The 12796-nt window shown below is 45.3% G+C and overlaps 1 protein-coding gene across 5 annotated transcripts in view; it reads right to left on the minus strand.

Moving 5' to 3' along the window:
- Window positions 1–12796, minus strand: part of GPATCH2L (G-patch domain containing 2 like) — a 59301-nt gene that overhangs the window by 36898 nt on the left and 9607 nt on the right. For all 5 annotated transcript variants that reach the window (XM_059689670.1, XM_059689634.1, XM_059689645.1 and 2 more), the window contains exon 3: window positions 3212–3276. In XM_059689670.1, coding sequence (XP_059545653.1) covers window positions 3212–3276 — 65 coding nt within the window. The remainder of the gene's footprint in view (window positions 1–3211; window positions 3277–12796) is intronic.

Raw genomic sequence — 12796 nt, forward strand, 5'->3', positions numbered from 1 at the left:
TTATCTCCAATAAGGGTGTAATCTCCAAAATTTACAGGAAACGCATACAACTTAACAAAAGGAAGATAACAATCAAATCAAAAAATGGGCAAAGGACCTAAATAGACACTTTTCAAAAGAGGACATTCAGAAGGCCAAGAGACATATGAAAACATGCTCAAAGTCACTAATCATCCGAGAGATGCAAATCAAAACAGCAATGAGGTACCATCTCACACCTGTCAGAACGGCTATCATCAACGAATGGCTATCATCAACAAACGACAAGTGCTGGTGAGGATCCAGACTGGTGCAACCACTGTGGAAAACAGTATGGGGTTTCCTCAAAAAAATTAAAAATGGAACTCCCATTTGACCCAGTAATCCCACTTCTAGGAACATATCCCAAGAAATCAGAAACATCAGTAAAAAAGGATATATGCACCTCTATGTTCATAGCAGCACAATTTACAATAGCTAAGATTTGGAAACTGCCCAAGTGTCCATCAGAGATGAGTGGATTAGAAAACTTTGGTATATCTACACAATGGAAAATACTACACTGCTGTAAGAAAGAAGGCACTCTTATCATTTGCAACAGCATCGATGGACCTGCAGAGCATTATGCCAAGCGAAATAAGCCAGTCAGAGAAAGATAAATATCACATGATCTCACTCATTTGTGGAATATAATGAACAACATTAACTGATGAACAAAAATAGAGCCAGAGAAATAAAACATTTTAGAATATAGAAGTAATCCCGTTATTTCAGATTTTTAATATCTCCTACAACTTTTGTGATATCCTATCTAATAAAAGAGAAACATGGTAATTAGTCGTATATCCACTACCCTTCCCATTGGCTAATCAGGGTGATATGCAAATTAACTGCCAGCCAAGATGGCGGCCAGCAGCCAGGCAGCTTGAAGCTAACATGAGGCTTCCTTGCTTCAGTGACAGAGGAAACCAACGTTCCCCGCCTGCCTTGCCGGCCTCTGAGCTTGCAGTTTGAAACATTGTTACAAATATAGAAGCTAAACAAAACCCCAGAAACCTGCTTTCAGCCAGCCTGGATCTCAGAGCTGGAGTTCATACAGTGCTTCGATTATAGAACCCAAACAAACCAGATACCTGCTTTCAGCAGCAGAGGCCTCAGAGCTGGAGCCAGAGCTAAAGCTGGCCCAGAACTTAAAAAAAACGAAAAAAAGGAGCAGTTGGGAGCTTCAGTCACCCGCCAGCCTGAAAACAGCCCTCAGCCCCTCACCCAGACTGGCCAGGCACCCCAGTGGGGACCCCCACCCTGAAGGGTGTGTGACCAGCTGCAAACAGCCATCATCCCCTCACCCAGGCTGGCCAGGCACCCCAGTGGGGACCCCTACCCTGATCCAGGACACCCTTGAGGGCAAACCAGCCAGCCCCACCCATGCACCAGGCCTCTATCCTATATAGTAAAAGGGTAATATGCCTCCCAGCACCGGGATCAGCGGAGCCGAGAGGCCTCCCGGCACCGGGATCAGCGTGACGGGGGCAGCGCCCAAACCCCCTGATCGCCCTGCGGCTCTGTGTGTGACAGGAGGCGGGACCACAACCTCCCTATCCGCCCTGCCCTGCTCTGTTCGTGACAGGGGAAGGCGCCCCAACCCCCTGATCAGCCCTGCTCTGTGCCTGATAGGGGGGAGCTCCCCAACCCCCTGATCGCCCTGTGGCTCTGTGTGTGACTGCGGCGCCCCAACACCCTGATCGGCCCTGCTCTGTGTGTGACAGGGTGCAGTGTCCCAACCCCCGCCACAGGCCCTTCTCTGTGTGTGACAGGGTAGAGCCATAACCTCCCCATCGGCCCTGCCCTGAGTGTGAGAGTGGCGGCGCCCCAACCCCCTGATTGGCCCTGCTCTGTGGGTGATAGAGGGCAGCGCCCCAACCCCCCCCGCCCCCCGACGGGCCCTACTCTGTGTGTGATGGGGTAGAGCCATAACCTCCCCATCGGCCCTGCCCTGAGTGTGACAGTAGCGGCGCCCCAACCCCCTGATCAGCCCTGCCCTGCGGGTGATAGAGGGCGGCGCCCCAACCCCCTGATCCACCCTGCTCTGTATGTGACAGGGGGCGGTGCCCCAACTCCCCTATCGACCCTACTCTGTGAGTGACAGGGGGGAGCTCCCCAACCCCCTGATAGGCCCTGCTCTGTGCGTGACAGGGGGCAGTGCCCCAACCCCCTGATTGGCCCTGCTCTGTGCGTGACGCGGTACGGAGCCCCAACCCCCCTGATGGGCCCTGCTCTGTGCGTGACAGGAGGTGGCGCCGCAACCTCCCCATCGACCCTGCCTTGAGTGTGACCGGGGGCGGTGCCCCAACCCCCCAATTGGCCCTACCCTGAGCGTGACTGAGGGTTCCATTTTTAATTTTTTTGAGGAAACCCCATACTGTTTTCCACAGTGGTTGCACCAGTCTGGATCGCAACCTCCCGATCCGCCCTGCTCTGTGCATGACGGGGGCGGCGCCCCAACTCCCCAATCGGCCCTACTCTGAGCCCGACCAGGGGCTGCACCTAGGGATTGGGCCTGCCCTCTGCCACCAGGGAGCGGGCCTAAGCCAGCAGGTCGTTATCTCCCGATGGGTCCCAGACTGCGAGAGGGCACAGGCCGGGCTGAGGGACGGCCCCCCCCACCCCCAGTGCACAAATTTTTGTGCACCGGGCCTCTAGTTATACTATGTTAGCACAGTCTTGGAAATATTATTATATTTTAAACCTTTTTTTGAAATGTTTATTGCATGTAACATTATATTTAAAACATATATATTATATAAAATATAATGTTTATACCTGTTTCTGAGGGATCTCTTGCTATAGTTGAATTTCTCATAAAAGGCAAATAAAGAATGTATCCCATACCTTGTTTTTTCCTTTGTACCTCATTAATGGGACAGAAAATCATCTTGACACTAGCAATCCAAGCTATCAGGAAAAAAACTAACCAGAGACAAATAATATAGTCCCCCAAGGTTTACGTCAAGAAGTTATTTCATTTGCCCAAGGCCTTCAATAATGACAAAGTCAAGACTAAATCCATATACCCAGGTTTTTGGCTCAAACACCTTTCTACTGGCTACAATAATAGCCAGGTGGCTCTTACATGCCCTAAAGTTAGAGAACCGCTGGTATCGACAATCACCATATTCTCAGTGACTCACTCCTATAATCATGAGAATCTTCCTAAAGCTGGGATCAAGATTACCTTGCCGTCCTTCATCGTTGGTAAAGAGCCCTGTGTCACTGCTGCTACATACACTGCTGGTTTCACTGAAAAAAAAGAGAGTAAAACAGAGAGAACACATCAGCTCCAAATAAAAAGCACTGTCTAATGTTCTTCTGGTTTTCAAATCAAAAGTTTCCCTAATTTCATTAGCCAATCAGAAATGTAAATGCCATGGTTAAGTCACAGGGAAAAGTTTATTAAAAAGAATTCTAAAATTTTTATTTATATCTCAAAGTACTTTAAAAATATCAGAAGCCACTTTGTTAGTTTAGCATTAGAAAGCTATTTATTAAGGCTCATAGAAATAACCTCAACCTGTTGTGGTATATTAAACAACATAAATTTACAAATTTATCAACTAATTTTATTTTTTCAGTATTACCAACTATCAGTTTTAAATGAAGCTATCTAACTTTAAGACATCTACCATCTCTCAAGTGTTTTCTCCCATTTACAAAGCAGCAAGCAAAAACCCATAAATGGGGGTGTGGGGTGGGGAAATCAGTATAACAAAAGTTATTATTTTCTAAATTTAATGTCTTCCTTCATATCAAGCATATACAATAAAACTCATTTTCAGCCAAAACCGGTTTGGCTCAGTGGATAGAGCGTTGGCCTGCGGACTGAAGGGTCCCAGGTTCGATTCCGGTCAGGGGCATGTGCCTGGGTTGCGGGCACATCCCCAGTGGGAGATGTGCAGGAGGCAGCTGATCAATGTTTCTCTCTCATCGATGTTTCTAACTCTCTCTCTCTCTCCCTTCCTTCCTGTAAAAAATCAATAAAATATATTTTAAAAAAAAAACTCATTTTCAAAAAGGAAGTTAAGATATAAAAATATAAAAACAAATTCCATTCGAACTCATTGAAATTAAACAGTGGTTCTCAACCTTCTGGCCCTTTAAATACAGTTCTTCATGTTGTGACCCAACCATAAAATTATTGCTACTTCATAACTGTAATGTTGCTACTGTTATGAATCGTAATGTAAGTATCTGATATGCAGGATGGTTTTAGGCGACCCCTGTGAAAGGGTCATTCGACCGCCAAAGGGGTCGCGACCCACAGGTTGAGAACCACTGAAATAAACCGTTTGAATAGAGTTCCATCTAGTAAATTTCTTTTTCTGAGCTATTGCTAACAATTGATTCTGCCTCTTCTGAGGCTGTATTTCTTTCATCTAATCATGAAATTTGATTTATCTGGTTCAAGAAAAATTCTCTATTCTTTATATTAGCTGTTTCCATGACTGGGAGTATTTCCTTCCGAGGCAGTTAATTTTTTTCACCTGCTCTAGAACATGGAAGAAACCAAAGCAAGGAGAAACAGTTTCACCATGCTGCATAAGGCTTGGGAAAATCCCAACCTACATTTCTGGACCAAAAATCTGAAAATATTTTGTATTTTGCAGTGCTTCCAAATATTTTGGCAATACTAAATCCTAAAAATGTTGAGTAAATTAAGTAGCAATGCTCTCCTCACTTAAGCTTGTCTCTGAATAATAGACCTAAGAGATTTGTTGCAGCAAGAACCAATAAAACATATCCAGTTTCTTTAAAGGTCCTTTCATTTTATTTTATTGTGGGAACATTCTCAGGTGTCATTGTAACAAATGTCTTACAAAACTATACCACTGGATTCTAATGGATTTAGAATCTTCAAAGATTAATTTTCAAAGATTCTGCAGTTAAATCCAAAAGACATCCTCACAGACTACTGCATTCTTCCTACTTCTCAGTTCAAAGAACTGTGCTGCTGAACTTACTTTACTGGCTTTGTTTTTGTATTTTTAGCAAATTCCTAAAAATATTACTGGCCTAACTCCATTGAGTCTTAACTACATGCACGTCCTATCATATTACTACTTTATTGTTATTTTATCTCGAAAATAAAGCAAATTTTATATTTTTAACTCCTCTTGATATGAAGGAGGGTGGGCCATGGGACAGATATTCTGTTCTACCATCGTGTTATAATCTTTATTGGCTAGCAGTAGCACTAACTGAGACTTAGGGGTTAGCAAACAACAGCCAGTTACCTACTTTTGTTTGGTTTTTAGTTTTATATCCCTGTGGGGCGGGGGTTGTCAAAAGAACATCGTGTGAGATGTGGAAATATGAAATCCAAACTTCAGTGTTCATAAATACAATTTTATTGGACTACAGCCACACTCATTCATTTATATATGGTCTATGTCTTCTTTCACACCACAAATACAAAGTTGAGTAGTTGCAACGGAGAACAAACTGCCCACAAAGCCCTAAACTATTTACTATCTGGCTCTTTACAGCGGAAGCTTGCTGATCCCTGTTCTACATGTATTACAAGTTCAACTCTGCAATGTCTGTGGTCCCCTCTGTTTAAATATTTCCAATTAAAAAATTAAAACTGTTGCTTTATTACAAAATCTATCAACTCTTTTCTCTATTCTTGCCCAACCACTGGTAAGTACAAGATACAGTACTTCCTTAGTCCTTTTTTCCCATGGATTTCATTCTCTCCTCATATTCTAAATAAAGGAGACAAGCTCAAAGAAAGATGTTGGGTGAAGAAAGGTGTTGATAACCTAAAACCTTCCTGACACTGTATATTTTCTACTTTTGTCAACAGCATTTAAGGAAACTCGCTGTTCTTGAAAGATTAGCTTGCATTAATCTCTTCTATAAATTTCTATATGCAGTTAATTAGAGTAATGGTAATGATATCATATAGGACTATCGCCAGGGTTTTAAGGTTATGATCAAAGGAGATATTTTCTTTACCAGGAAAATGACTTATGTCTTGCAGAACACTTATTACATAAAAGTACCATCATTCCATCAGTATCTGGAAAGGACTATTTCATTTGATAGCATCTGCAAATCTATCCCCTCAGAAGCATTTGTATTGTAGAAATCTAATGATATGTAAGAAATTTCTTTATAGTATAATTTACCAAAAAGAAAAATACCAGGAAGTTCATGGCATATTTGCATATAAACACTAGGATACAACATGCAAAATGTAGTGCTAGCTATAAAGTAGAACCAAATATTTCCCCTTCCAAGTCATAGGCCACAGTTGTCCAGTCCTGCAGCCTTCCTTCATTTATGGCTCAGAGATTATGATTTTAAAATAAAATCATCTCCAAAGAGTACATACAGATGGCCAATAGACACATGAAAAGATGCTCAACATCACTAATCATCAGAAAAATGCACATTAAAAATGAAATGAGCTCTCATCTCATACCTGTCAGAATGACTATCATCAATAAATCAACAAACAAGTGTTGGTAAGGATATGAAGAAAAGGGAACCCTAATGCACTGGTAGGAATACAGACTGGTACAGCCACTTTGGAAAACAATATGGAGGTTACTCAAAAAATTAAATATAGAAGTGCTTTATGACTCAACAATTCCACTTCTGGGTATATATCTGAAGAAACTCAAATTCGAAAGAATATATGCATCCCTACGCTCATCGCAGTATTCTTTACAATAGCCAAGCCGTCCATCAATACATTAGTACATAAAAAAAAGCAGTAGTACAGCCCTGGCCAGTTTGGCTCAGTGGATAGAGCATTGGGCCTTCAGACTGAAGGATCCTGGGCTCGATTCCAGTTGGGGGGGCGGGGGGGGGGGGGTACGTGCCCAGGTTGCAGGGCAGTGCAGGAGGCAGCCGATCGGTGATTCTCATCGGTGATTCTCTCTCATCCTTGAAGTTTCTTCTCTCTCTTTTCCTTCCTCTCTGAAATATATATACACACACACACACACATATATATACACATATATTTATGTATGTGTGTGTGTGTGTGTGTGTGTATATATATATATATATATATATATATATATATATATGTGCTGTAGTATATATATACAATGAATTGTTACTAGGACATAAAAAAGCATAAGATCTTAGCATTTGGGACAGCATGGATGACCTAGATCAGCGGTTCTCAACCTGTGGGTCGCGACCCCTTTGGGGGGTCGAACGACCCTTTCACAGGGGTCGCCTAAGACCATCGGAAAACACATATGTAATTACATACTGTCTTTGTGATTAATCACTATGCTTTAATTATGTTCAATTTGTAACAATGAAAATACATCCTGCATATCAGATATTCACATTATGATTCATAATAGTAGCAAAATTACAGTTATGAAGTAGCAATGAAAATAATTTTATGGTTGGGGGTCACCACAACATTAGGAAGGTTGAGAATCACTGACCTAGAGGGTATTATGCTCAGTGAAATAAGCCAGTCAGAGAAAAACAAATACCATATGATTTCACTTATATGTGGAATCTGAAGAACAATATAAATGAACAAATAAAACAGAAACTGATTCACACATACAAAGAACAGACTGATGGTTGCCAGAGAAGAGGGGAATAGGGAACTGGGTGAAAAAGGTGAAGGGATTAAGAAGTACAGGCTGGTAGTTACAAAACAGTTATAGGTATGTAATGTACAGCAAAGGAAATATAGTCGATAATATTGTAATAACTATGTATGGTGCCAGAAAATGAAACTTACTGGATGGGATTCTATGGGACCAAAGCAACTGAACCACATCCAACTGAAATAAGCAGATGACTGGGCATGGCACCCACTTTCAAAGAAGTAGATTATCATAGGAATCAAGCCTAATAAAACACTATTAATACCTCTTGTCCACTTAATTAATTCCAGGGCAAACACTGTTAGCTAAACATTGTAAACTTTGGCACTATTTTAAAATGCTCTCATCTGAACTGCTTCTATTTCCAAGTTGTGAAATGAACTGTTTCCCTTTTGAGGAGCAATTAAAAGGTATTGTTTTTAAATTGGCAAAAACTCTTAGTTTTTTAACTACATTATTTTTATTCTATAGAATAGATCAATGTTGTGGCCTTACAAAGTTATCTAAATTTGCCCTGGCTGGGTAGTTCAGTTGGTTAGAGTGTCATTACGATATGCCAAGGTTGAAGGTTCAATCCCCAGTCAGAGCACATACAAGAAGCAACAAGTTAATGCATAAGTGGAACAACAAATCGATGTCTCTCTCCCTTCTTCTCTCTCAAATCAATAAATTAAAAAACTAAACAAAACCAGTTCTCTAAATCTGAAACTCGTGCTTGTTGGAAAAAGCAGAGTCACTGAAGTAAGCCAATCTCAGTACCAGAAACATCTAGAGCAGTAGTTCTCAACTGGAGGCAATTTTGGCCCTTACAGACCCTGGGGGCCATCTGGCAATGTCTGGAACCGTTTGTTTGTTTGTTTGTTTGTTTGTTTTTGTTTGTTTGTTTGTTTGTTTGTCAGGACTTAAAGGGAGGAAAGGGGAGTTGCTGTCCTTCTGGCATCAACTGGGTAGAGGCCAGGGATGCTGCTAAACACCCTACAATGCACAGGACAGCCCTTACAACAGAGAATTATCTGGCCCAAAACATGAGCACTGACAAAGTTAGGAATCCTCATCTAGAATGATGAACAAAGTGGAGAGATGGAGTGGTGCCATGTTAAGGGAAATTACTTCAGAGAAGAGGAGCCTGTGCACTTTGCAGCGTGGAGCCAGCCTTCAGGGACAAAGGTGTCACTCCCTTGCCAGGGGTGGACCAGGACCTCAAACTGTCTCAGGCCTCCAGATCCCAGGAATCACGAGAAGGCAGCTGGATCTTCAGGCAAACTGGTAGAACTGAAATTACTCAAGCGTTGTACAGATCCTCCTCTGCCCTAGCACAGGCAGAAAGGAGATCCTATAGCCCCGGAAGAGAGAGATCCATGCTGGAAAGGAAATAGATTGCTCATCTCAGTGTCCCCAATGCTAGCATAGCACATGGCACATGACAGGCATCCAGTCAATGTTACGCAAATGGAACGAACTCCTTCAAATCAGCTCTGTTGCTTCCCCTTGCATGGCCTTTGTGGTGTGTCACTTTACCTCTCTAATCCTAATTTCTCTGCACATAAAATGTGGATGGGCTGTTCTGAGGATGTGATGATATGAACCCACTTTGTGAACACTAGAGCACTGCAAAGGATGAAAGATTAGAAAGCTACTTCTAGGGTGCTAATTCTTGTATGTGCCCAAATATTATTTTAGAAGCTAATAGTAGTAATTCTCTCACTGACATTCTTATTAAAATAGTCATCTAAAATCTATGGGGCTCTCAATTACATTGCAATTTAAAAAATTCTATGGGTCTTGAATCTATTTTCATTTTAAATGGAAAAATAAAATGTAGTCTATGAAATCTAATATTTTTCCTGCACAGTAGCCATCTATAGTAACCAAACTCACAGATGATTCACTTCCTGGTATTTCACACCCTAGTCGGTCTGTGTAACCAACAGCATAGGCAGAAGTAATGGTATGTCAATTCTGATAATCCTATCTAATAAAACAGAAACATGGTAATTGGCGTACGACCGCTACCCTTTTCATTGGCTAATCAGCGAGATATGCAAATTAGTCGACAGCTAAGATGGTGGCTAATTTGCATATGTCAGCCCCAAGCCTCAGACTGAGGCTTTAGGCTGGGGCCTGGGCTGAGCCATCCAGCAATCATTGATGGCAGCAGCGGAGGGGAACCAGGCGGAGCCAGCCAGCTATGCTTGATGGCAGCAGCGGCAGGAAGCTGGGGGTGCTCGGGCCCAAGCCTAAAGCCTCCGCCAGAGGCTTTAGGCTTGGGCCGGTCCAGCCCGCCAGGGATCCTTGATGGCAGTTGCAGCGGGGAACTGGGGCGGCACCAGCCAGCAATCGGTGGCGGCGGGTTGCTGGGGGTGCCCCAGTCCAGGCCTATAAAGCCTTGGCCAGAGGCTTTAGGCTTGGGCCGGGGAGGAGCCAGCCAGCGATTGTTGATGGCGGCGGCTGCAGGGAGCTGGGGGTACCCCGGCCCAGGCCTAAACCCTCAGCCTGAGGCGTTAGGCCTGGGTCAGGGAGGAGCCAGCCAGAGATCGTTGATGGTGGGGAGCATGGGGGGGTCCGGCCCAGGCCTAACGCCTCAGCCAGAGGCTTTAGGCTTGGACTGGGGCGGAGCCAGCCAGCGATCATTGATGGCGGCTTTGGCAGGGAACCGGGGCAGAGCCAGCCAGCAATCAGTGGGGGCGGGGAGCTGGGGGTGCCCCAGTCCAGGCCTAAAGCCTTGGCCAGAGGCTTTAGGCTTGGGCCGGGGAGGAGCCAGCCAGCGATTGTTGATGGCGGCTTTGGCGGGGAACCGGGGAGGAGCCAGCCAGCGATTGTTGATGGTGGGGAGCATAGGGAGGGTCCGGCCCAGGCCTAACACCTCAGCCAGAGGCTTTAGGCTTGGACTGGGGCGGAGCCAGCCAGCAATAGTTTATGGCCGCTTTGGCGGGGGAATGGGGCGGAGCCAGCCAGCGATTGGCGGCAGGGAGCTGGTGGTGCCCAGGTCCAGGCCTAAAGCCTCAGCCTGAGGCTTTAGGCTTGGGCCGGGGAGGAGCCAGCCAGCAATCATGAACCAGAGATCCTTGATGGCAGAGGCAGCTGCAGGGAGCTGGGGGGGTGCCTCAGCCCAGGCCTAAACCCTGGGCCTGAGGCTTTAGGCCAGGGCCGGGGCGGAGCCAGCCAGCGATCATTGATGGCAGAGGTGGCGGTGGGGAGCTGGGGGTGCCCAGGTCCAGGCCTAAAGCCTCAGCCTGAGGCTTTAAGCTTGGGCCAAGGAGGAGCCAGCCAGCGATCGTTGATGGTGGCAGCGGCGGGGAGCTGGGGGTGACCCGGCCCAGGGCTAATAACTCTCCAGAGGCTTTAGGCCCGGCAGGGGCCATACTGGCAATTGGTGTGAACTACAGAGGAAACACCTTTTCTGACTGCTGATTGGCTAAGCTCCCTGTGGTCACTGGTAATATTCTTAGTAACTTGGGTAATGAGAGTCCAAATAGGTGATCTAGGGTTTTTTTACTACACTCCTGGAGAAAAAAAGGAAGGTCTGCTGCTGGAAGGTTAAGAAATGTCATATCCTGCCCTAGCTGGTTTGGCTCAGTGGGTAATACCTCGGCCTGCCCAACACAGATTCTGGGTTCAATTCTGACCAAGGGCATGTACCTAGGTTGCAGGTTCCTCCCTGGCCCGGGCCCAGGTCAGGACTCATGCAGGAGGCAACCAATCAAAGTGTTCCTCTCACTTTGATGTTTCTCTCTGTCTTTCCCTTTCCCCTCCACATTCTCTAAAAATCAATGGAAACATATCCTCAGGTGAGGAGAAGGAAGGAAGAAGGAAGGAAGAAGGAAGGAAGGAAGGAAGGAAGGAAGGAAGGAAGGAAGGAAGGAAGGAAGGAAGGAAGATGGAAGGATGGATGGATGGATTTTTTCATGGTAAAGGGACTGGAGTCCATGTTGATGAAAACATCTTGGTGGCTGCCCTGACTGGCAGTGGCTGCAACAGTGCGGTGATGGGGCTGCGGTCTTCCCCTGATCAGCCTGGTTGACTCCCACAAAGGGAGGCCAGACTGTGGCTTAGGCCCACTCCCCAAGGGGAGCAGGGAGCAGGTAGTAGGACATCCCCTAGGGCTCCCAGTATGTGATAGGGGGCAAGCTGGGCTGAGGGACCCCCCCCCCCCCGCCAGTGCACAAATTTTTGTGCACTGGGCCTCTAGTAGGTTTAATAAGACTGTGGCTTCCATCTTGGGTGCTCTGGAGATTCCCACCCCCCCCCCTCCCCACCCCCATGAGTGAGCTTAGAAGTGAAAAGATACCAAGACTCTTGGTCCAACAGCCCATAAGGAAATGGGATCTGCAACAGCCCTGTGACTAAGTTTGAAAGTAGAGCCTTCAGCCCTAGTCAAGGCTTGAGACAACTGCAGCCCCAGTAGTTGAGAGCTAACTTTTAATGCAACAGTATGAGATTCTGAACCAGAACCACCCAGCTAAGCTGTTCCCCAATACCTGACTTCAGAAACTATAAGACTTACATGTTTGTGATTTAAAGCTGCTATGCTTTAGGGCAATTTTTCTGCAGCAATAAATAATACAGCATCTTTATGAATTCTTTTTTGAAAATAATTCCCTACCTTCTGGCCCTCATGAGCAGCTTCTATTTTCAGTAAGACAAATCTCTCTAAAGTCCCACAACTGAGAGGAAAAAAACACAGCCTGTCCTCTAATCTGAGAGCTTCCTAGTTCTTTCATATTCCTAACTACGAGGACTGTAATTTAAAACTGAATGAGAATGTTTACACCTGTCTCGATTACAATAAGGATGTACAGAACAAGTTTATCATCTATAATCAAATTCAGTATCAGTAAGTTACCACTTTGATTTCTTACTCACTTAAGATTATTAACCAACTAGAGTCCCGGTGCACGAAATTTGTGCGGGGGGGGGGGGGGGGGGAGGCGGGTAATCTCAATCCGGGAGCCTTCAGTGACTGTCCAACTGCCGCGGAAGCAGGAGTCTCCTGCTCCCGCCTCCACAGCGGCGCTCACCAGCTGTGAGCCCAGCTTCTGGCGGAGGAGCACTCCCCCTTGTGGAAGCGCACTGACCACCAGGGGGCAGTTCCTGCATTAAGCGTCTGCCCCCTGGTGGTCAGTGCACATCATAGTGACCAGTCATTCTGCCATTCGGTCAATTTGCATATTAGC

The sequence above is a fragment of the Myotis daubentonii genome, chromosome 1 (assembly GCF_963259705.1).
Source record: "Myotis daubentonii chromosome 1, mMyoDau2.1, whole genome shotgun sequence".
Taxonomy (NCBI): Eukaryota; Metazoa; Chordata; class Mammalia; order Chiroptera; family Vespertilionidae; genus Myotis; species Myotis daubentonii.